The sequence below is a fragment of the Notamacropus eugenii genome, chromosome 3, assembly GCF_028372415.1.
Source record: "Notamacropus eugenii isolate mMacEug1 chromosome 3, mMacEug1.pri_v2, whole genome shotgun sequence".
NCBI lineage: Eukaryota > Metazoa > Chordata > Mammalia > Diprotodontia > Macropodidae > Notamacropus > Notamacropus eugenii.
The window spans coordinates 249,359,192-249,384,249 of record NC_092874.1 but is presented as its reverse complement, the minus strand read 5'-3'; the positions used below and the strand labels follow the sequence as shown (position 1 = coordinate 249,384,249).

Sequence of the window (25,058 nt, the reverse complement as noted above, 5' to 3'; positions counted from 1 at the left end):
ATTCATTAAAGAAGTCTAAGCACTATTGTTTCTCCCCAATTTTAGATGATCATTCTCCTTATCTTCATGCAGCTTATAGTTAGGTTTTTTCCTTTCTCATGTAGTGAGGAAGCTGTTTCCAACAGCAAATCCAAAAATGAGTTCAAGAAATACGCACAGGTAAATTATACTATGAGAGGGTGTTACAGAGAAAACTTCATTCCAACCAAACATGCCTGCTAACTATATGTTGTTAATTATGTTCGACAATCCATATTATGTCTCTGTGTCTTTGAATATTCCAAGTCTGGAATGGACTTCTGCATCATAATTAACAGCAATAATAATATCTCTATAGTGTTCACTACTTGCCAGGCTCTGGGCTAAGGGCTTTATAAATATTATATCATTTGATCCTCACAAGAGCCATGGGATATAGATGCCATTACTGTCTGCCTTTTGGCGATGAAGCAACTGGTTAAATGATTGTTTCAGGGTCATACAGATAATAAGTATCTGAGGGAGGATTTGAACTCAGGTCTTCCCGACTTTAGATTAGAATCCTTAGCTTCCTTTAGAGAATAGCTCAATGGCACCTAAAATATCGAGCCTTTCCTGAGGACCCCTCCCTAATCCTCAATTATCAGTGCATGCTCTCCTGAAGTTAGCTTGTCCTTATACATGCTACATATGTTAATGTATCCTTATACATGTTTGTCTATATACACGTACCTATGTAACCTCTTTATCTTTGTTTTTTGGATTCTCAGGGCCTTGCATAGTATCTCCTAAACTCTAAGCATTTAACATTTGTTGACTTGAATTGATGAACCAAATAAGGCTAATAGGGGGAATTGGAGGAATGGATTCCTGTTTTCTATTTAATATTTATTCCATATTTCTTAGGAAGAATAAATGGCCTGAATTAATTTTCTTTCCTCCCTTTATTTCTTTTTCCTTTCCCTTCCACTCAGACACTACCCCAGTGTTTAAAATTGTTTTGGTCTGAAACAGTCTTAATATAGTAGTAAAGAATGTGTCACGAGAAAGATGGAAAAAGAAGTGAACAGAGATGGGAGAGAAGGTAGTATAAAGTTCTCTGTAGAAATACTGCGCTGGACTTGGTTCTAGGAAGATCTGAGTTCAAATTCTGCCTCTGATATTTACTAGCTGTTTGACCCCGGGTTCATGTAACTGCCCTCGACCTCAGTTTACTTATCTGTAAAATAGAGACAATAATATTTGTCTTGAAGGGTTGCTGTCAAGATCAAATGAAAGAATATACGAAAATCACTTTGCAAATTTTAAAGCATTATGGAAATGTTTGCTATTATTACTAGATACAAGGTTTAATTCATAGAAGGTCCCATAAAGCCATCAATTCAAGTGGCTGTTAGGTGTCTACTGGGGCATGAGAAAATGAGAACCCCTGCCCTCAAAGAACTCACATCTAAGATGGGGGAAGCAATATTATAGCCACTCCTAAAAATCCAGCAGCTTCATAAATAAAGAAAAATAGAGACACTTCAAAATTTTAATATATATACATACATATATATAATTTCTTCCATCAATGACCAATAGAAAATAACTTCTGCTGATTGTTATGTGACTTTCTATGTGAAATATAAACATAGACACATGAATATAAAAAACATATAATGTAAATACATGGTAATTTTTTGGGAGTGGTAGAAATACTGAAAACTGGTGTGATTGAGGTGGGGAGGGAAGACAGGAAAGGACTCGAATAAAGAGGCAGTATTTGAGCTGAACTTTCAAAGGGAATAAAATTCTTAGCACTGGAGGTGAGGAGGGAGAGCATTTTGTGCTTGGAGACAGCCTGTCCAAGGGAAGATGACAGGTGATGGAAGCAGGACATAATTATGAGGAGCAGCACATACATTGGTTTGACTGGAATGGAGAGTGCATTGGTGGGGGGTGGGGCGGGGGGAAAGAGATAGGTTAGAATGAGATTGTAAAGGACTTCAAATGCTAAATAGAAGAGTTTGTCTTTAATTCCCCTGAAGCCTCTTGAGCAAGGGAGTGACATGGTTAGGACCGTAGCTGAGGAATATCACTTTGCTCTCAGCCTAGAGATTGGATTGGTGAGGGGAAGCTATGAAAACCGAAAGACCAATGTATGGGTGCAAGGTGATGAAAGTCTGATTGTGGTGTGACTGGAGAGAAGGAACACACACAAGAGATCTTGCAGAGACAGAAAAGAAAAGACTTGGCATCTGATCAAGTATAGAGGAAGAGAGCAAGGTCACCCAACGCCTCCCAAGCCATCACCAGTCTTCTTGACCTTGTTTTGCCACTGGGCTACTTTGACTCTGGAGGAGAGGCGCTGATGACTTTGTGCAGCTCTGCCTCATTTAAATTCAATTCATGCACATCACTTTGTGATGTCATTGGTTCTAGGCAGACTAAAAATACAATTGTAAACTCTGGCATTTTATGTGAAAACACAATCCACTGCTGGAGAAAGAAAGTAAATTCCTTTGATTTACAAATAAGGCAAAAACCAAGAAAAGTCTTTGAGAATACAACTCTTTTTTCCCCCCCATCCATCAGGTGGGGATCATCATTTCTTCCTGATCTCATTGGAAGCTGGAAAAAGAAGAAACTGATTGAAGTTATAGTATAGTTGTAGGGTAGTTCTCAGGAGGGATTTTCTGACAATGAAGCATGAACTTCAGAAGGAAAGAAGATTCCATCACCCCCAGAGATTTGTAATAACATCACTTCTCATTTTTCTGGGACAAATTAGACCCAAAGGCAGTGGGATGGAGTAAATAGCATCTTTGAGTCCTTTGAAAATGTCTGGCTGAATCATTTGTGTGGAAAATCTTCAGTTTCCCAGCCCACATATGATAGTGACTTTCCAGAATAAAGTTAAGCATTTAAGACAGTCACATATGGGATTTACCAATGGTGACCCTCCAGAGTTTTTCTAGCTATTGTTTACTTTCTAACCTTGCCCTTCCTTATATAACGTGTGTGTGCATGTGTGTGTATGTACGTAAATACATATATATACCTAATTTCTCTCAAGGTCAGAAAAATAAAGCTCTATGTATATCTATCTTACTGTATAAGAACATTTTTAATACTGAATATTTTAATTTTCAACTATAGAGAGAATTAATTATAGACTAGAAAGTAAAAGAAAAGCTACTAGTTGGTTTTGTTTTTGGTAAAATATGATCTTTTCCTATGGAAAGACAGCATTTAGAAATGCAACTTAGTTCAGCATGAATTTAGCCATGAGATTATTCTGCAAGTTTCTGAGTTGCCTTCAATATTCACTACCATTGTAAGCATCACCATTGCAAGAGAAATCTGTTGACTGAACAGAGTGAGATAGCAGAATGTGAGAAAACAAAGATTATATTCTAGGGAAAGACACATGACAATCCATAGATGCTATTTTCTGTTAGCCACCTATAGAAGGAAAAAAATATACGTAATTTGAAGTCTCTGTTTTTTCCACATTTAGTTAAAATATCTTTAAATGAAAGTCATTAACATTTTATAATAAATTCCCCTGATAAAGTTTGTGCCAAATACTTACAATTCTTTGAGACTTGAGAGTGTCCTGATTGCAATGGGGAACTCATCTAGATTGTTGTAATTTAAATCTCTGTGAAAATAAACAGATCATATTTTTGACTTTCCATTTAGAAAATAATGCAGACTGTACCTATTTTAAGTAGGAATTTCTTAAGAGCTGTATTGTATATTTTCATTAATGACAGAGATTTTATGTTGGCTTATTTATTGTTTCCAGATCTTCTCAAAAACCGTATTGTAACATCTCATTATGCTGTGGAGTTAGCCCTGAGTCAACAAAGACTGTACCAGTAGGTTCATATAAACAGGCAAAGCTTCAAGCACAGGCCTAGTAGATAACTTATGTCTTCTGTCCAAGGACAAGCCTTGTTAAGTATAGACAGCTATCAGAAGGTTAATTGTCCTGTAATGAATTCTTTTCACCATGCTGATTTATGAAATATATAAAAGCATTAAATGGTACACAATCATGTATATCTCTCTTCTGTTATTGCAATGAAGGTTGTAGAAAAGAAGCAAAGGGGGCAATAAGGGCTAAGAATCATACAATTGTTGGATTGTCTATGAACATTCATTTAATTATAGGCACTTTAAAAAGTAGGATACAAAGTTTAATAATTTGATATCCTATCAGAACTGAACCACATCCATACTGGTTCATATTCATGTATAACATGAATACAATTATTTATTCATGTATAAAATGAATAAATAATTGTATTCATATGTGACATGAATATAATATGTATTCATATATAATATGAATAAATAATATATTTATATTCATTTATTCCCATGAACAAAACCAGAGGACAAAAAATAAATTGTAGGTAAATGCAAAAATGGTTTACAGGTAAATAAAGAGTTTTTGTAAGTGACATCTATTATAGACTTAAAAGCATCAAGAAGTATCATTTCATGGAACATTTGTTCATCTCAAATGATGATAGACCACCATGAAGATACCTATAACATCTGCATTAGGGTCCACTGAAGAGGATTAAGAAATATACAGGATCCTCTAAACAAACTCAAGAGAAGGCTTATTTGCTAACACTGGTAAGGTAGGAAGATGGTAAAAATTATATCAAAAATATTTGTGACCAAGAAATGAAAAAGACCATAGGATCATGCTTCACTCCTGCCCATTATGAATCTTTCTTTTTTAACATTTAGTTTTTTCCTATTTTTCTCAATTACATGTAAACAACAATTTTTAATGTTCATTAAAAAAAATTTAGAGTTCCAAATTTTTTTCCCTTCCTCCATCCCCAACCCCTCTCCTTGAGATGGCAAGCAATTTGATATAGATTTTACATGTGCAGTCATGCAAATTGTGTGTGTGTGTGTGTGTGTGTGTGTGTGTGTGTGTAAGATGTATACAGAATAGTTGGAAGGCAACCTTAGAGAGGAAAACACTAGCAGCTTAGGGTACTAGGAATGGACTCCTGATAAATGTGGTGCTTAAACTGAACCTTGAAGTAAGCCAGGGGTTCTAAGAGGTGAGGAAGAAGAATATTCCAAGGATAGGAACAGCTACTACAAGGTCATAGATGTGGGAGATGGAGTGTCCTCAGTGTAGTATGTCACTGTCACTGGACTGTAAAGGGTATGGAGGGAAATAGAATGTAAGAATACTGGAAAGATAGGAAGGTATCAGATTGTGAAAAGTTTTATATGCCAAAAAAAGGAGTTTAAAATTGATCTTAGAGGTAATAGCTATTGGAATTAATTGGATAGTGGTAATGACATGGATTTATGCTTTTGAAAATCACTTTGCCAGCTCTGTGGAGGATGGAGAAAAACTTCAGGCAAGAAGACTAATTAGAAGACTATTGCAATAATCTAGAAAATAAATGAAGAGGGCCAAAACTAGGATAGAAGTTGCGCACATATAGAGAAGAGGATACATTTAAAAGATGTTGGGAAGGTAAAAATGACAAAATTCAGCAACTGATTGTAAATGTTAGTGAAGTCATTCACTCAATGTCAATTGAGGAGTTGAGGATGACTCTGACATGGCAAATATGATAGACCAGGGACATAGTGGTATCCTCTACAGCGATAAGGAAGTTCTCAAGAGCCAATTGCTTTGGAAGAAAAGATTACTTCTTTTTTGGATGTGTTGATCTTCAGATGCTTATGGGAATTCAGTTTAAAATGTCTGTTTGGCATTTGGTTATGCTGGACTGGAACTTAGGAGGGAGATAAGAACTAGATATATAGATCTGGGAATCATCTACAAAGAGATGATAATTGAACTCATGGGAGCTGATGAGATCACCAAGTAAGGGAGGACAGAGAGAGAAGAGAAGGTCTAGGACAGAACGTTGGGGAATACCCAGTTAGTATAAAGATCCTACAAGGGAGATTAAGAAGAAGATAGGAGAATCAAGACAGAAGGGTCACAAAAATCCAGGGGAGAAATGATGGTCAGCAGTGTCAAAAACTGCAGAGAAATCAAGAAGAGTGAGGACTGAGAAAGGGAAGTTTAAACATAATTGGAAATTTGGGGGAAATGAGTTTAAGTTGAATGAGAAGGTTGGAATCTGGATTGCAGAGGGTTTAGAAAACAGAGAGAGGAGATGACATGGAGGCTTTGAAAAGGAGGAAAGAGATTTTTGGATAATAGCTGGCAGAGATGGTAGGATGTAGTGAGGATTTTTTGAAGGTGGAGAAGATTTGGGCACATTTTTTAGGTGGTAGGTATGATGAAATTAAAGACTAAAGAGAGAATGGGGACATAGTGGGGCTCTCTGTTGGAGAAGATAGGAGAGACTGGCATGAGTGACATTCATAGACATATTGGCCTTAAAGAGAAGGGTCATTTCATCAGGCTTTTCCATTGGTTAATTTTTTTCTGTGGAAGGCAACAGAGTCTTTAATACATTTCCCATTTTTGCCATCTAGCATTTTACTCAAAAAGGTTGTATTAACTGCTGTAATTTAATGTACTGCATTCTTCTCATCTTTATTCTTCTTTTTAAGTTAGTGGTGACTTTTACCTTTGCTCTAAGCAGTTGGTTGTGCTGTACACAGGCAGATGATTTTTAAATGATTAGACACTTTTGGATCAGAAACTATGGAAGTGCTGCTGAATCAGGGCTCAGCAGGGCCCTACGATGGTTAAGACGTGAGATAGATCAGTGTTCACTGACAAAAGCTTAGGCTCAATTAGGAGGCAATTTGCCTGGGCACCAACTCCTTAAATCACATGGGCATTTCTCACAGGATTTTGAGTTGATTTTGTAAAAGATCCTTTGAATAAAATAGGTATGTTTAGTCTGGAGAATGAAGACTGGGGGATGGGTCATCATGTCTCATATGTGATACTAATAGATGACCCTGGGCAAGTCATTTAACTTCCTGTTATCTCCAGGAAGCTTCATAAGATGACAAGTTGCAAAGTAGGTGCTGATCTCTATTGGTAAAGGGGGTTTCACCCTTGAGAGGTCCTCATTCAGTGAAGCCACAGATTTGGTCTTGACAAAAATGGAATGAACTCCTTTGGCAAATAGTAGGTTGTGCTTCCTCTGGAAGCCTTTAAGCAAAGGCTGGATAACTCTACATTGGGGACTTCAGAGAGGGGGTTCTTTTTCATGTAAAGTTGAACCAGATGATCTTTGAGGTATCTTCCAGCTGAAATTCCGTGACTCAGGGACCCTCTCAGGGCTGGTGGCTCCTCTGTCCAATGGAAACCTACTCTACCATGTTTTGTTGGACTTTGATTTTTTTGATCAACCAACAAGCCATGGCTTGCCTCTTTCATATTGGGCCTCCTGGATTCCTTTCTCCATGACCATGGACCTTGATTCTTAATTAGTATCTGGCTTCCGAATTTTGCCTGAGGATGATCTGACTAACTTTTATAGCAGCTGGAGTTTCCACCTTTAAAAGGAATGTCCATCTCTATCTTTTACATGCATACTGACTCCAAGATTCTCTCAGAAATATGAGTGATTCAAGCCCAAAGCAATATATCATCCTGAGCCTGAAAAGTAAAACTCAATTATAAAATGTTAGAATTGATCAGGCAAAGAGTCCATGAAGATACTCAAGTAACATCTTCTATCTTTAGCATGGAGAGAGAGAAGGCAGACTCAAACATTTCTATCTTCAATCTTATCCTATTAGTCTGTACTCTGAAAGAGCTGTGATCTCTTCCATGTGGGAACTGTCTCTCTAGGTGTAGATTAAAACCCACTCACCAAACCTTTTTTCCCCTATGTAATTATTGTCTACATCTTTTCATAAATTTTCCATAGTGGAGCTTATTTTCTTGGGGTATGGGGAGTGGAAAACAGAGAGTTTTCCTCTCTTTTTAAAAAAATTGCCCATTTTGTAAACTGTCATATATTCCGGCTGTTCTTTTGTCACACTATGCTCTTTAAATATGACTGAATGATTTTATTTTCCAGTTATGCATGTCTTTTATGATCTTTTCCATCACTCCTAGCACCCAAGCCATCATTGGTAACATACTTCAGTTCTCCTTTTATACCTATAATCTGTCATCCCATTCTTTGCCCTTTAGCAATGGAAAGATTTGGCAGCGATCATTGGAGAAAGATATCCTCAGGCTTTCCACTTCTATTCACAATTTAACATGCTTTCCAGACTTAATATACCTTTCTTCTATACTTTGATAAAAGAAGAATAATTGTCTCTTAGTCTTTGAGTATGGCAGATTTCCCAGAGGACTCAGGAAAGACTTTTGGTCAGCTAATCAGATGTGGTTGGATATTCCTCTGTAGAGAAGAATTGTTAGTTAATTTACAAAGTGAGCTAATCTGACTGAGTCCGATCATGATTCACATTTGTCTGGTACAAACCATCACTAAGCCACATGGCAGGCAGGAAATAATGTTGGTTGTGGACATAAATTTCCTTCCTGTTGGTAAATCCCTCCAGATGCTATGTTTTGATTAAATGAGGCTTGGGCCCTTATAAATTACTTGATTTCTAGTAGGGGGGAGGAGGGAAGTAGTACTTTCGGAGAACCACAGCTTCTACAGACTCATACAAAAAAGAAATTTTTGCACAAACTTGATATGAAGAGAAGGTGAAGAGAAAGGGACACATGTGTGTTAAGTGTCTACTATATACCAGATACTAAGTACTTTGCAAGTATTATAATACTTCATATTATGACAAATATTATCATCATGAAGCCTTAGGGTGTTAAGTTTCCCAGATAGGTCCTCAGTTAGTTCTTTGTGAGTAAACAACAAAGAGAATGTAGTGGGGATCACTATTGAAATTTGCTTATATTTGTTAATGAAACCAGGAATCCAGAAGCATAGGAACTAGTGTATTAATCTATGGTTGTCAAGATTCCTAGCTCTTCTTTGTGTAAGGCATTCTAATTCTTAGAATTAGTAGGGCATTCTAACAATTGCCAAAACATGATAGTTCTACCCTCATTCTACGCATTGCTTGCCTATTCTCTTGGGACCTGAGAGGAATCCTTTATTTGATTCTGTAAGGCGAACCATTACTGATTCCTGCTGTTCATAAAAGCGGCCAATACAGATGGCTCCCAGCAAAAAAAAAAAAAAAAAAAAAAAAAAAATTGTGGGAGAAGCTAGAGTAATCACAAGCACTATTCCCCTAGCTTTTGTGTTGAACTAGACTTGGATATGAGTAATGGATTCTGAAGTGATGGTGGAGGCTTTCCTCTTCCTCATTCATGACTTGAACCAATAATGTAGACCAGGGGCATCTAAATCAGTCTAGATTACTTTGTGTCCAGATACTATAGAACACATTCCCCTTGCTTGATTATTTGAGGACCTAATGGTTGAAACTTCTTTAGCTGCTGTTAGAAGCCTGGTACATTTTGGTCAGTCTGGAGCTGACTTAGAAGCCAGTGGTTATCTGATTTGGGATTATCAGCCTCCCTATTGTATCAGAATGTACAAATTTGTATATATAACACATACAAAATTCTTTGTAAATGGTTAATTGTTCTTTGCTCCAGTCATCCTTAGTATTATTTTGTGATCTACGCCTGATACAAAGGTCATTACTGAGTTTCTAGACTTCTTTTGAACTGTCTCAATTTGGATCCTAACTTTTTCTATATGACTTTAGTGATCATTATTGATTTTCCTTGAGGTATCTATTGATGACGTTTTCTCCTTCTTCCCTTGTTAAGGTAGATCTAAACCCAGTAATAGTAAACCCGAGGGATGACATTCAATTGATCCTTTAAAATAAATTTATTTCTAATCATACTGTGATTTCCACTATACAGTGCCTGGCACATAATAGGCACTTTAATAAATGTTTATGGACTGAGTGATTCAGCATAATGTGTCTTGGTTAGCTGATAATACACTCTCTAATAAATTTATTATTTTCCAGATTAAATTATTGGTCCTTTAAATCCCAGTTTTTTTTTGTTTTTTTTTTTTAGAGATGAGTGTGTATGTATGTGTGTGTGTGTGTGTTACAGCCTCTGTAAACAACATACTCAAGGCCAAAAAGCACATTTTGGTTTTAAAGCTGGTCTGATTCTTCAGCATATTAATGAAAACACTGAAAAAGGGAAACAATTAAGAGGTCAACTCACAAAGTCTCTAGGCTGTGGAGCCCATCAAAGCATTTCTTTCCCAGGGAGTAGATCTTATTGTTATGGAGATGTCTGTAGGAGAACATTAAGGACACAGTCAGGGGAGCACATTGAACATAGTGGATGTAGGCAAAACATTTTGATTGGTAAAATCAAAAGAAAACACATAGAAATAATGCTTTGCAGAAAAAGATCTGTATTTTTCCTTTCACAGCTGATTCCGTACCTTGACTTTAAATTTAATAGGTAGATATTGATTTCTTTTGAGTTGGAAAGTCAGAAAATACATAATGATGTGACATAAACATTATACAGGTAACTAAAAATCCTATCAGGTTGGTTGGGCCCTACAAGACAGAGAGTTTGGTTTTGGAAAGGATGATTCAGAGGATTTGCCTTGACTTGATGGCTTCCTTGTCATCACTAAACCCAAATTCTTTGAAGGCAGGACCTAAAGAGGAGTAGGACAGTTTGTGAACGTCCTTGGTTTACTAACCTAGGTCTATATTAAAATTGAAGGCTTTCACTATGTACTCAGGAGGGCATTCAGTCAATAACCCACTCCTATATCAATATCAAGTGACAATGTACAGCTTAGATTTGTTGTCCAAAGAGATGAGCTCTCTTAATGTCATGGAGATATGGAATAACCACATAATTAGCTCATTGGATCAGTCATAGACTTGCTCCCTATAGGGACTAGATAGAGTGCTTTTATTACATGGTGAAATTCTAAACTCTTCACATGAATTTTGGAAATCAGTCACAAGATGAACTGTGTAGAGAAGTATGAAAGGATCCATATCAATCTATCCACCACCACTGGAATTTATGTCCTAGGAATCCATCAATCGATCAATGAATCAATGAGCACCTACTATGTGGCAGGCATAATACTAAATGCTGGGTGTACAAATTTAAAGAATAAGGCAATTCCGACCCTGAAGGAATAGTGAGTCAGTATCATCTGTCTATTTGAAGAACAACATATTAGTTGTCTTTTAAATGAGGCAATGTATGTAAAGCACGTTGCAACCATTATGATAGCCAGGTTAGCATGAGAAATTACATGATAAAATTACCATAAATTGCTTATCCTATGAGACTCTGGCTCATTTTCTAAAAGATTTATTAGTACTTCACATGAGGTTAACCAACTCCCATTTCCCTGAACCACTATTTATTCTATATAGCTCCTTGAGAGCTGGGGTATGTGTCTGTGTGTTTGCTCTCGTATCTCCAGGACTTAGCACAGTGCCTGGCACAGAGTAGGCATTTTATAAATGCGTATTGACTTGGCTTGACTTGATTCAGAGCTATCACTAGCAATTTTGCGGTCAGGGTAAGCAGTAAGAAATAACCCTCAAATCACCATTCAAAGACAAATCTAGTTAAGGGAAGGGGCATAGAGTAAAGACTTTTGGAGATTATTGCTATACTAGAGTGGGGGATAGGAAGAGCCAAGACAGGACTGAGACACTATATAGCTTAGGGACGGTGAAGACAGGGTACTGGTAGGGGGCAGGTAGAAGGAAGTGTGTTATCTGGTAGCTTCTTATTCTTGCTACCTAGGTTCTAAGCTCAGTATTTCCTACTGAAGGAGTACAAACTTGTAAGTACCTTATAAGACAGACACTATGCAAAGTGATTTCACATGTGTGATCTCATGTGATCCTCTCAACAACCCTACTCTTATTATATCCATTTTACAGCTGAGGAAACTGAGACAAATAGAGGTTAAGTGACTTGCCAAAGTGTCTAAAGCTAGATTTGAACTCAGATCTTCCTTACAGATGGCCCCCAGCTCCATCCACTACATCACCCAGATGCCTAATCTGATGTAACTTGGATTATCTCAGTGGTCTGGCCCACCTATTACAGTCACTCCTCTGATAATCACTGTCTTCACAGCTCCTAGTTGTATGACTATTTATTTTACAAATGCTATTTGAGAAAATATTCAATTATATAAGAAAATAAATCTACCCATCTCTGATAATCAGTCTTCTTAGCTCCTAAGATCATTTATTTTTATAAATGCTATTTGAGAAAATATTCAATTAAATAAAAAAATAAATCTACATCTCAGAATACAGATGCATTGAACATTGTACATACTCACATATTTGATGAAATGATTAATAAGGAAAAGGGACTTGGACTTGCCTTATGAATTGGGACAAACATGGATATTAAATAAATAGACCATTTATAAGCCATTCCATGGTATGTGCATGTTTTGTCATTGGTAGGAGGAAAGTCATACCTTAAAATTCTGATCAAAGTTTGAGAGTTCTGCATTTAAAAAATCTGTGTTATATAGTAAAAGTAGAACATTTTCTTATTTTAGAAAAACAATTCAATAAAACTTACAGTACTACCAAACTGGAGAGATTTCCAAAAGCATAGTCTGGTATGTGGTGTATTTTGTTCAGAGCTAAGGTCATGGCTTGCAATGCTGACAAACTCCTAAAAGCCTGGACAGGGATTTCAGTCAAAGAGTTGTCATCTAGCCACAGGTGTCTCAGGGAGATCAGGCCATTAAAGCAGTTGGATGGGACGTAGTTGATTTGGTTGGCATCCAAACGCCTTAGAAAAAAAAGAAAGCAAAATGTTAGTGGAAACATGGCCACAAACTTATTTGAAATGTGGTAATGGACTGATGATCCAAGTGTATGTAAAAAAGGTTTTCCTCTGCCCTTGTTCTTTGGCCCCTGGGATCTCCTGATACTGAGAATTCACATTTTTGATTGATTGGTTGATAAATAAGAAAAAGGGATTTGGACTTTTGTTATAAATTACAACAGAAAATGGGTATTATAGACCATTTACGAACCACTCCATGATATGGTATCTTCTCTCTTGTTCTCTTGTATTCTTCTTCTGTTCAACAAGATGAACTCTTGGGTCCCTACCAGCTAAACAATTCTGATTCTAGGATTCTCTTTGTGTCTTAGACTACCAGTCAAGTTGGACCTGAAGTTCAAATCAGTCTCCTCTCAGTGGTATTCAGTCTGTAGACTTTTCACTGGGAGGAAGTCATCATTTCAGAAGACTGAGGTTTTAGGATTGCTGACTTTTTAGCTTTTTTTCATGAAACCAGGAAATAGATCTGTAATATAAAATGACTGCCTATCTCTTGCCCACAAATTAAAGACATATTGGTGAAATGGAAAGACTGCTAATTTTGGAATCAGAGTAACTGGGTTCAAATCCTGCCTATGATTTGTACAAAACCCATCCCTGGGTGACCTTGAGTAAATAATTTATCATCCCTGGATCTTAGTTTCCTCATCTATAAAATAAGGGGGTTGAACTAGATTAGAGAAGTCAAATACATGACTCCTGGAGACTACAACATGCCCACATATTGCTGAAACAGATTAAAATATAAATGGGAAATATTTAACAAAATAAATTAAAAAATGCAATAAAACATAGATGACATTACATTTTGAAACTAAATCAATATATGGACCAAAAGATCCTAATATGTAATTTAAAAAAATTAAGTTCCAAATTGTTTCCTTCTCTCCCTCTCCACCCTACACTAGATAAGGCTGCCTTTTGAGACAGATATGTAAATATATGTAAAACTATACCCTACATACTTCTATTTATCAGTTCTTTCTCTGGAATTGTGTGACACCTTCTTTCATAGATCCTTTGTAGTTAATTTGAATATTCATATACCCAAAACAACTTGGTCGTTCACAGTTTTCTTAGAAACAACATTCTTTTGGTTCTGCTAGTTTCACTCTTTATTATATATAAGGACGCTTTCAAGGCCTCTCTGGAGAACTTTGGAAATAATTGTGTGACATGGGAGACACTGGCACAGGAAAGCTGAGCACAGTGTGCCCTCATCAGAGAAGGTGCTGTTCTCTGTGAGCAAAGCAGAGTTGAAGGAGCTCAAAAGAAGGGTGAGATGTGCAGATTTAGAGAATCTACCCCAAATGTTCACATGGACTATTTGTGGTCCATTTGTGGTAGACCATTCCAAACTGTGTTGGTCTGATTGGCCACAGTTGGACACACAGTTGACTCTAACATAGTGATGTCATTTTGGCACTCTTCGAGAATGAAGGATAATGACCATTTCTTGCAAGTCTTTTCATGTAGCCATCCCACCAATTGATGGGCATCCATCCACTTAATTTTCAATTTTTTGCTACCACAAAGAGAGTTGTTATAACTCTTTTAGAACATATAGGTTCTTTTCCTTTGTCCCTGATCACCTGCTGAGTCAAAAGGTATAAATTAGTTGACCCCTCTACCTCCCATTTCTATCTGAGTCTGACACATCTGTATTAGTTAACCTGTAAGGTCCCTATCAGCTCTAGATGGATGAGCCTATTGGCTACTGGCTAGTTTGCTTAAGCCCCAGAAATGATTATCTCAAGCTTTAATGGGAGTTACAATGACTTCAAAAGAACATTGTTGACCAAGGAGGAGTGTTCGTTGTTTTTTTTAGCTGCTGCCACTAAATAATACCATTTAAAATCATTTGAAAAAATCAATGCCATTAAGTGCCATTATCATTAAAATACCATTAATATCATTAAAATACCCTTAAATTAATAAAATTCCATACCATTAAAAAACAAATCCAAAACCTGATAACATCTCTTACTGATTCTAGCTTTTCTCCCCCCTTCATTTTTGTTGGAAAAAAGTTCTACTGATATTTCCAGTGAATAATAAAATTGATGGCCTTGTTGGTGTTTCTTTCCTTTTCTGTTCACCAGTCATTGCTGTTCATGTGGCCAAGTCTGTCTAAATGTCATGGCTGGTTAATGAGATGTTATTGCACCACAGCCAGCAGGGGGTGCACATATGACACATTCTTTTCACTTGGGTCCAACTCTGGCAAGGGTTGGAAATTGGTCACATTCATTTCTTGCCTTGAAATGACATTAAGTTATGCATGCTGGTCTGATGAAATCCTGAATGAAGTAGAGGTGATCTATAAAAGCCACATGATTTTTATATGCTTCTGACGTCCTATACACATGTTTTTCTGCTCCCGACCATCACACGAGTCCATTTCAAAATCTTTTTGTTTTTTTAAGAATTCATTTTAAAATTTGCTATAGACTAGAAGGATATTTATAAAAGTACAAATGGATTCTGAAAAATGTTTTTTGGAAGCCCTTAAGACTAAACAGATGTAGGAAACATACCAGGATAACAAAATAATCCCTCTGCAAACCAAACTCAAACAGTTTGGAGATATGGGAAACTCTCTAGGGTAGGCAACTAATCTCTTTATTTGAAGGGGTTTCCTCATTTTAAGTCCCCATAATGTCAGGTCAGCTCTGTCTCTTGGTCCCTAAGCCTACCCACTGAATGGGAACAAATCATCCCTCCTGAGGCACTAGGCCAGATTCTGGCAAATAACTCAGAGAAGGTCAATTGGAACAAATTTTAAAGGTTCAGTGTCAAAGCCCTCTTACAATTAAATTTCCAGTATAATAACTGACATGGCAGGCAGCAGAAACTCCACTTCTAAAATAGCATAAGTTTCTGTCAACAAACGGAGCTGGAAATGTTTAGGAAAACTCGATACTGTTTCTCCTCTGCTGTCCAGGCAACACTAGGCTTATGTTCTAAAATCAGTAAAAGTTTGCTTAGGGGTTGGGTGGTAATTGTTTGGTTTAACTGGAAGTACAGCACTTTTTTTTGTTTTTAAACTGTGATATGGTGGTATGTGAACTAAGAGGTTTCAGGCACTCTGTGTATTCTTCCAATTAACAGGTATTAATTTTTTCTTCCTCTAAACTCAATCCTCCATGGCGGGGTGGAGGTGGGAAGAAAAGTAACACTCTTGTAACAAACACAAATTTGTAACCTTGATGTTATCCTCCCCACACAAATCCAATCAGTGGATGAATCTTGTGCAAACAAATTCCATCATTGGCCCCTTCTAAAAACATATGGTATATTCTACCTCTTGAGGCCATCCCCTTTCCATCAAGAGGGGCATGGCATGGGTTTATCATCAATCTTCTGGTTGGTGATCACATTTCTTAAGTCTTTCTGAGTTTGTTTTTTATGGTGCTGTGGTGGTTGTAGAAATTGTTCTGCTTCTGCTTATTTCACCCTGAATCAGTTCATTTATGTCTTCCTATGGTTTTCTGAACTCTTCCCTTTCATATATATGTTTATCCAGTGATGGACTCCAGATGCAAAATATTACATTTATTCTTGGATGTAGCCAATGTAGGAATGTTTTGCTTGACTACGTACATTTGCTATAAGAGTTTTGTTTTTCCGTTTTTTTTGAGAATACTTGCCACCCTTTAGTTTACATAAAGCCACATGGCAAAATAGTATTCTATTACATTTATAGAGCACAATTGATTCAACAATTCCATTTCAACTCAACAATGTCCACCAAGTGCAAAGCCATATATATATATATATATATATATATATATATATATATATATATATATATATATATATATATGTGTGTGTGTGTGTATTTAGTATTTGGCCTTAGAAATAAGAAATCATCTCTATTTTAAAGATGTTTTCATTATCATTAATTGCCATTACTTAAAGATTGAAATTATTGTTTTGTTTTTGGTCTAAATATGTAATTTCATCAGAGAACTTATGAATGAGGAGTGGGAGAGACTTGAGGGAGGGAACCCAGTTAAGAAGGTATTGCAATAATCTAGGTGAGAGGTATTAAGGGATTGAAATAGGGTGTTAGTTGTGTGAGTAAAGAGAAGGGTACCCATGAAAGAAATGTTGTGGAGTTAGGGACTACTGGATTTATCCACTGTTTGGATTTGTGGAATGAGGATAATATCAAAGTTACAAACCTTGGAGAATGGAAGCATGGTTAAGTCTTTGATAGAAATAGGAAAATTTAGGAGACAGGTGAGTTTGGGGAAAGACGTGTTTTGTTTTGGACATGTAAAGCTTTAAATGTGTGGCATGATAATAATAATAGCTAGTGTTTGAATATCACTATATAGTATACAAAGCATTCTTACATCTATTATTTCATTTGAGCCATACGACATTGTGGACATAGGTCCATTTTTTCAGATGGGGAAACTGAGGTTGAGTGATATTGAAGTGACTAACTCTAGGTTACACAGCAGGTGGTACAGTCAGTGGATGGAGTAGTTAGCCTGGAGTCAGGAAGACTGACTTCAAAACCAGCCTCAGGCAATTACTAGCTGTGGGACCAAAGGCAAATTATTTAACCTCAGTTTATTCAGTTTCCTTATTTATAATGTAAATTTATAATTTAATATAACATTGAATATAATGTATATTATAATGCTATTATGCAATGTATAATATAATAGCACCCATCTTGGAGTTATGTGAGTATCAAATGAGATAATATATGTAAAATGCTCAACATGGTGTCTGGAAGTAGTAGGTATTATATAAATGCTAGCTATTATTAGTTGTAGTAAGTATCTGAGGGCAGATTTGAACCCAGGCCTTCCTGTCCTCAGGTCACTCTACGCACAGCCATCTAGCTGCCTATGAACAATAGCTGTCATGTAAGGCTTGGCTAGTTTTCCTTGAAAGGTATTAAAATTATCCTTGAGACTTATTTGAATTATCCCAGGAGACTGAGGCTTAGTCTATTGATAAACTACCTGGTAGCCAAAGTATAAAAAGCCAATCTATGAAGAGGTTGCTCTCTTCAGTTTGACCAGTATGGCCAACACAAACACAAGGAAACTGCATTCAATGCAATCAATATTGTGTCCTTGATAAGTAATATAATTCCATGCTATGACTAAGTAAACCTCTTTTTGTGAATTGCTAAAATGGTTTATAAGTATTTCATTTTGTTCCATTTCTGAACCTGAAGGATCAGACAGGACTGAGTATATACCCAGATGCCTCTGGGACATCCAGTTTGAAATATTTGATGGGCAATTGCTGTAACTGAAGCTCAGGAGACAAACTGGGGCCAGCTAGATGACACAATGCACTGGATCTGCCATCAGGAAGACATGAGTTCAAATTTTGCTTCAGATGCTTAGTAACCGTGTGACTCTGGCTAAGTCAGTCAGCCAGTCAGTTAGTAAGCATTAATTAAGCCCCTGCTATGTGCTAGGTACTATGTTAAGTACTGGAGTTAAAAAAAATGGAAAAGAAATTTCCTGCCCTTGAGGAGCTCACAATCTAATGTTTTCTCATGTGTAAAGTGAACTACCTCCCAGGGTTGTTGTAAGAATCAAATAAGATGATATTTTTAAAGCACTTTGCTAGGTGCAATATAAATACCAGTCAGTATTATATCATTTAGTTGAATCTGTATGTTATATATTACATACAATATATTAATATTACATACATTATATAGATTAATCTGATTAATTTACAGAGAGATAATCAATCAAGTATTTATTTAGAAACTGTGCTGTACAATGCAAGTACAAAGAGTGGAATAAGCCTTATCCTCAAGAAACTACATTCTGATAGAGGAAACAATTACATATAATACATATATGTACTATACATATATAATACATTTATGTACTATACATAGAGTATAAACATAAAGTTAAGCATGCAGATATGTGCAAAGTAGTTTGGGAGAGAGGGCACTAACAGTTGAGGAGTCAAGGTGCAATTAATACATTTAGATTAATATTTTTTCTTTCTCCCTCACACCTCCCTATATGGGGAAAATACACACAGACACACATAGACGCACACAATTTCTTGCAACAAATATGCATAGTCAAACAAATTTCTATATTTTGTGTGTCTAAAAAATGACTAGTCCTTTGGAATTGAAAAGTCTTTCAAAGTTATTTGTCTTTACAATGTTGTGATCATTATGTCAAATTTTCTCCTGGTCCTGTTTACTTCACTCCATTATCAGTTCATAGAAGTCTTCTGGAGATTCTCTAAAACTGTAACTTTCACAATTTCTAAATGAACAACAACATTCTTTTACATTCATCCATCAGAATTTGTTCTGCCACTCCCCAATTGATGGGCACTCCTTTAGGTTCCAGTTTTTTCACACTGTAGAAAGAGCTGCTATACCTATTTTTGTATAGAAGAATCCTTTCCCCTTGAGACATATCCTAAAGGAAGAGAGAGATTCTATAAGGAGGAGGGAAGGAGTTGAGAGCATTTCAGGCATTGGGGATGTCTAAGACAAAGGCAAGAAGATAGTAGATGGAATGTCATGGGAGAGAAACAGAGATAAGACCTTTTTGGCTAGATGGCAGAATTCCAGAGGGAGAGTATTGTTCAATGAGGCGGGGAAGACAGATCGGGGCTAGGTTGTATATGTGTGTGTGTTTGTGTGTGTGTGTGTGTGTGTGTGTGTGTGTGTGTGTGTGTGTGTGTGTGTGTGTGTATGGCTTTAAAAGGTGACCAGAGCAGTTTACATTTTATTCTAGTTAACTGAATAGAAAAGTCACATGTTCATGTGCTTAAGTTAAATGGACTGGGGTAGAGAGAGCCTTAAGGCAGAGAGACCAATTAGGAGGCTATTATAACAGTAAGCGAGAGGGGGTGAGTAGAGAGAGGGGGTTGACTGTGAGAGAGGTTGGGGATTTGATGTGAGAGATATTCTGAAGGCAGAAATAGCAATATTTGGCAACTGATTGGATATGTGAAAGAGAGTTAAGACTTCAGAATAATTTTGTAATTACAAAGCTGGGAGACTGGAAAAGCGGTGGTGCCCTTGATAGAAATAGCAAAGTCTGGAAGAGGGGAGAGTTTAGATGGAAGAATGGTTAAACCTATGGGAACTGAGATCACAAAGATAGAGAAAGAAGAGGGTCCAGGACAGAACCTTGGGGAATGCCCACAGTTATGGGGTGTGCTATGGATGGACTAGCAGAGGAGACTGAGAAAGAGCTGGTATGTAGGAGGAGGACCAGAACACAGAAGAGTCATGAAAAATCAGAGAGGGTAGTCAGTAGAGTCAAATGTAGCAGACAGATTGAAAAGAATAAGGAAAGACTGAGAAAAGATCATCAGATCAGGAATTTATAAATGTAGTCCAAGCCCCTCATTCTATATACAGTAGAGGAAACCAAGGCCCAGGTAGGCTGAGTAAGTTTACCAGGTGAATAAGCATCAAAGTTGGGGTTGTAAACCCTGGTCCTCTGACTCCAGTCAGTGTTCTTTCCTCCTCACTTCTTTATTACCACTGGTAAAAATGACAAGTAGTCTATGAAATGACAAGAAGCTTCCAAAGCTATCCCCAGAATTGCTTCAGGCTGCACAAATTAATAACCTTAAATGTCAGTGAAATGTCAATGTTTTCTGGTGCCTTTTTAGAAATCACTCATAAGAGCTTAGCTTTGCAGACTGGGCTTCTCTATAACAAGACCTTTAAAAAAAAAGGAATTTTCATAAGGAAACTGACCATAACACTTAGATGTCATCCAGTCCCTCTCCCTGGACAGTACCCTTGTCTTTTACATGCCATTATACAATTAGCAATATATAATTAATAATCATATCTAGGGCATGGTGCATTTAATATCTGAGATCAATTTGGCATTCAAAGGAAATGTGCAAGGTTGGACATGTCTAGATGAATGTCTAAATGATGATCCCTGGGTTTCATTTTCAAAATTACAACATTTTTGCGGCCTAGTATAAGGCACAAAAAGGTTTCATTGTTTTTCTTAGACAACATGGTATGGCAAGAAGATTTATGATGATATACTAGAAAGATTTATGATGATACACTAGTGGAAAAGTATATTTTAGACTATAAGCCTTTTGAGGGTAGCGACCATTCCCTTCTCTTTCCTCTCTACTCCACCCTTTTCTTTTGTGCCTTAGTGCTTAGCATAGTACCTTGTACCTAATATTTTAGAGCCACAGCTGGAAGAAAGCTTAGAGGTCATTGGATACAATTCCTTCATTTAATAGATAGTGAAGTCTAGTCCCAGAGAAATTAAGTGGGCTGCCTAAAGTCACACAACTAATAAGTATCTGAAGTGGGTTTTGAACCCACATCCTGCATCCATGTCTAGCATGCTTTCAACTACACTACATAGTATTTAAGAAACAAATGTTTGTTTAATTGAATTTAGAATCAGGAGACTTGACTCTTTCCTGGATTCAATGGTTTCCAGCTCTGTGGCCTTGGGTCCTGGGCAAGCAGTAGATAGAAGGCTAGATTTGGAGTTAGAAAGCCATGAGTTCAAATCCTGCCTTACTGACTATGCAACCCTAGGAAAATCACAACTACTTCTCACCTTCCTTATTGTAAAATGGAGATAACAGTAGCGCCTTCCATGCAGAATTGTTGTGAGAATCAAATAAGATTACATACATAGAGTGCTTTATGAATCTTAAAAGTTCTATATATAAATGCTGACTATAATTATCAAAGGGTAACTAGGTGGCACAATGCATAGAGCGCTGGCTTTGGAGTCATCTTCCTGAGTTCAAATCTGGCCTTGGACACTAGTTGTGTGACCCTGGGTAAATCACTTAACTCTGTTTGCCTGACTTTCCCCATCTGTCAAATGAGCTGGAGAAGGATACGGCAAGCCACTCCAGTATCTTTGCCAAGACAATCCCAAATGGAATCATGAAGAATTGGACATGACTAAGAAATGACTTAAAAGCAAGCGTTATTCCAAAACTACTGAATTTTTTCTAAGCTTCTTCTATGCTTTTTCATCTATAAGACAGATGAAAACAGCACCTCCCTTACAGGATTGTTGTGAGGATCAAATGAGACAGCACATGTAAAGCACTTTTTAAACCTTTAGGTGCCATAGAAATGCTAGCTAATCCTATTAAGTTGCTTAAATTTCTTTGGAATCTCAGTTTCTTCATGAATAAAATGGGGATAATGACATTTGCACAGCCTACCTCATAGAAGAGTGCTTGCAAACTCTAAAAGCATTATGGAAATATGAGTTATTTTCAAGCATGTATTTTTTCGTGCCTTTAGCTTGAGGTTTTCTGGCTCACTTTTAGAAAATACCCCACATGATAGACTCTCAAAGAGACATTCTACTTTGTATATCCGAGAGACACAGGGTGTTCATGGTCTAAATTGAGTTCAGAGAATGGGAGATGATCCATACTTGGAAGCGTTACCAGATTTAATCTTTATAGAGGACTCCAAGGCTGAATAGGTGTGAGTAGTTAATTCCTATCACACCTACAGGTGGCTCTTAGGAAGAGTCACAGACAAAGCAGGTGGCAAGGTACAAGGTGTGTCCTAGTTGATAAATAAAGGGCTCATGTTCTATCAGTCTGGTTTCCTGCATAAGCTTTATAGTATCTTTAAATCAACTTAGAAAATCCAGTATCTGTCAACATGTGAAGAAAAGTGTGAGTAACTAAGCAGGAGTAGATGATGAAAACACCTTTGAAATGTAGTTTCATGTTACATTTACCATATCATTTCCCTTCCCTTTCCTTCCCTTCCCTTCCCTTTTTTTCTTTCTTAGACTGTCTCCTCATTTAGGTTCGAAAATGCTGTGGCAACTCAAGACATTCTCACTAATGATCAGCATGGGACCTTTGACCTGCTGAATTTCCAATCTGGGCTGGTTTGTAAAATCAGCTTAGGAAAGTTGGTGGTTCAATGTCCCAGAGGCTCATCATTAGGCTGAATTTAGTGCAGCCAACTCAAATGTCTTAGTCTACTTCATCTCAAAACCCCTGAATGCAAGATCTTGGCCTGCCTCAGCCTCTCTAGTAGCTGGGATTACAGTTGGGATCTTGCCCAGCTCCGCCCCCCCCCTTTTTATAAATCAAAGCATCAGAGGCTAAATGAGTTATGGTGAGAGATGGCATGGTAGATAGTGTATGGCACTTAGTTAGGAAGCCTTGGGTCAGAACCTGATCTCAGAAACTCATTGGCATCATTGAACTTGTCTCGGCTTCAATTTCTCACTTGTAAAATGAGGGAGGTTAGATGAGACAGCTTCTGAGGTCTCTTTTGGTTCAAAATCTCTGATCCCACAAACACGTTTTCACTTCTGATGTTTATTTACTTACTGTGTGACCTGGGGCAAGAAAGAACTTCTCTGAGCTAAAGTTTCTTACCTATTCAATTAGGGGGTTTGACTAGATGGCCTCCAAGGTGGGAATTTATGCCATATTGGCCAGAGGATCGCAAGCTATGAAACAGTTTCAGATTGACATGCAACCTGGGGTGAATATTTCTCTAATTTCTCATAATAAAATAACAACAACTCACATTTACAGGATGCTTTAAGGTTCAGAGCGCTTTCCTCATAACAGACCTCTGAGATGAGTTGTGTGAACACTATCATCCGCATTGTTTCTTTTCTTTTTAATTTATGCAATAAAACAAGAATTCCCATAACATAGTACAATAAAAAAAGATTGTATTCCAAAGTACAAATCTACTATACACAACTTGACTATTTCTTTCAAATATACAACAAAATTATCAAGTAAATATTTTTCCTTTTTTCGTTCTTCCCCTCACCCTTGCCATAGAGATGGCTACCATTAGATACAAATAGGTATATAAATATATATATACACATAAATATATACATATAATTATTCTATATATATTTCTATTTATCAGTTCTTTCTTTGGATACAGATAGTTTTTCTTCATATGTCCTTTATAGCTAATTTAGGTACTTAAAATAGATAAAATAACATATTTGCTTAAAGTCATTCTTAAAAAAAATATTGCTATTACTGTACTGTATTGCTATTACTGGAAGAAATATTTCTCTTGGTTGTACTCATTTTGCTCTTCATTATTTTGTGCAAGCCTTTCTGTGTTTTTCTAAAATCATTGATCTCATCTTTTCTTATACACACACACACACACACATATATACACACACATAATATTTGTCATTTATTCCCATTTTAAAAAGGAAGAAGCTTCGGCTCGGAAGGGTTACATTATTTGCTGAGGTGATCCAACAGGTAATCCAAGCCCTGATCTTTGCCCAAGTCCAGTACCCTTTTTCGTTGCCATATCATGTATTCTGCATAAGGCAAGTGTATACTTATGGTTGGGTTTTTTTTCCATTGCTTACTCAGAGCAAAGTGAGCAGATCTAAGAGAATATCATATACAGAAACAGCAATACTGTTTAAGAATGACTTTGTGCGATTAAGTCATTTTGACTATTATAAATACACTGATTAAAGATAAAGGACATATGAAGAAAGACATAATTTGCATCCAGAGAAAGAACTGATGGATAGAAGTATGTATAGAATAATTTAACATGTATATACCTATTTGTCTCTAATGGTAGTCATCTCTAGGGCAGAATGGGGAGAGAGGGAAAAAAGGGAAAAAAAATTTCATAACTTTATTGTGTATTCGGAGTTGTACATGGTAGAATTGCAGTTTCATGTGCAATCATCTTTTTTATTGTACTATATTATGGAAAGGCTTGCTTTGTTCTGTGAATTAAAAATATACTTAAAAATAATGCAAGCTTATATTTGATGTGATTATATCTGAAGGAAAATCATTCAGGCTTTGATGTTGGAAAATTCTTGTCAAAAAATCCCCAAACACACACACACACACACACACACACACACACACACACACACACACACACTCCAACCTTTTGAATAGAAACTGAATTAATAGATGACCTCCAAGTTTTAAGATTCCATGTTACTAGTACCATTTTTTTTTCTTTTAAATCAACGTTTTTCTGCAAATTGCTTCTTTATGTATCTTATACAATATCTTACTAATGTCTCCCATAAATGTCTGCCTTTGTTTGTTAATGCCCTTGATGAACAGTTAACCACAAGGAAGAAAACACCTGTCAAAAGATAAGCTATTGATCTTGGCTAATTCCACATCTGAGATAAGGTATAATAATGTCAATTATTAACATGGATTGCTCAAAAAGAATAAAGACATTAAAAATGATACAGTTAGTTCATAGATGTTCCCAGATGTTCCCAGAGCAGGATGGGAA

The 25,058-nt window shown here is 36.7% G+C and overlaps 1 protein-coding gene across 2 annotated transcripts in view; it reads right to left on the bottom strand.

Moving 5' to 3' along the window:
* Positions 1-25,058, bottom strand: part of LGR5 (leucine rich repeat containing G protein-coupled receptor 5) — a 196,891-nt gene that overhangs the window by 32,465 nt on the left and 139,368 nt on the right. For both annotated transcript variants that reach the window (XM_072655379.1, XM_072655380.1), the window contains exons 5-7: positions 12,503-12,718; positions 10,130-10,201; positions 3,557-3,625 (exon numbers count right to left, since the gene is read on the bottom strand). In XM_072655379.1, coding sequence (XP_072511480.1) covers positions 3,557-3,625; positions 10,130-10,201; positions 12,503-12,718 — 357 coding nt within the window. The remainder of the gene's footprint in view (positions 1-3,556; positions 3,626-10,129; positions 10,202-12,502; positions 12,719-25,058) is intronic.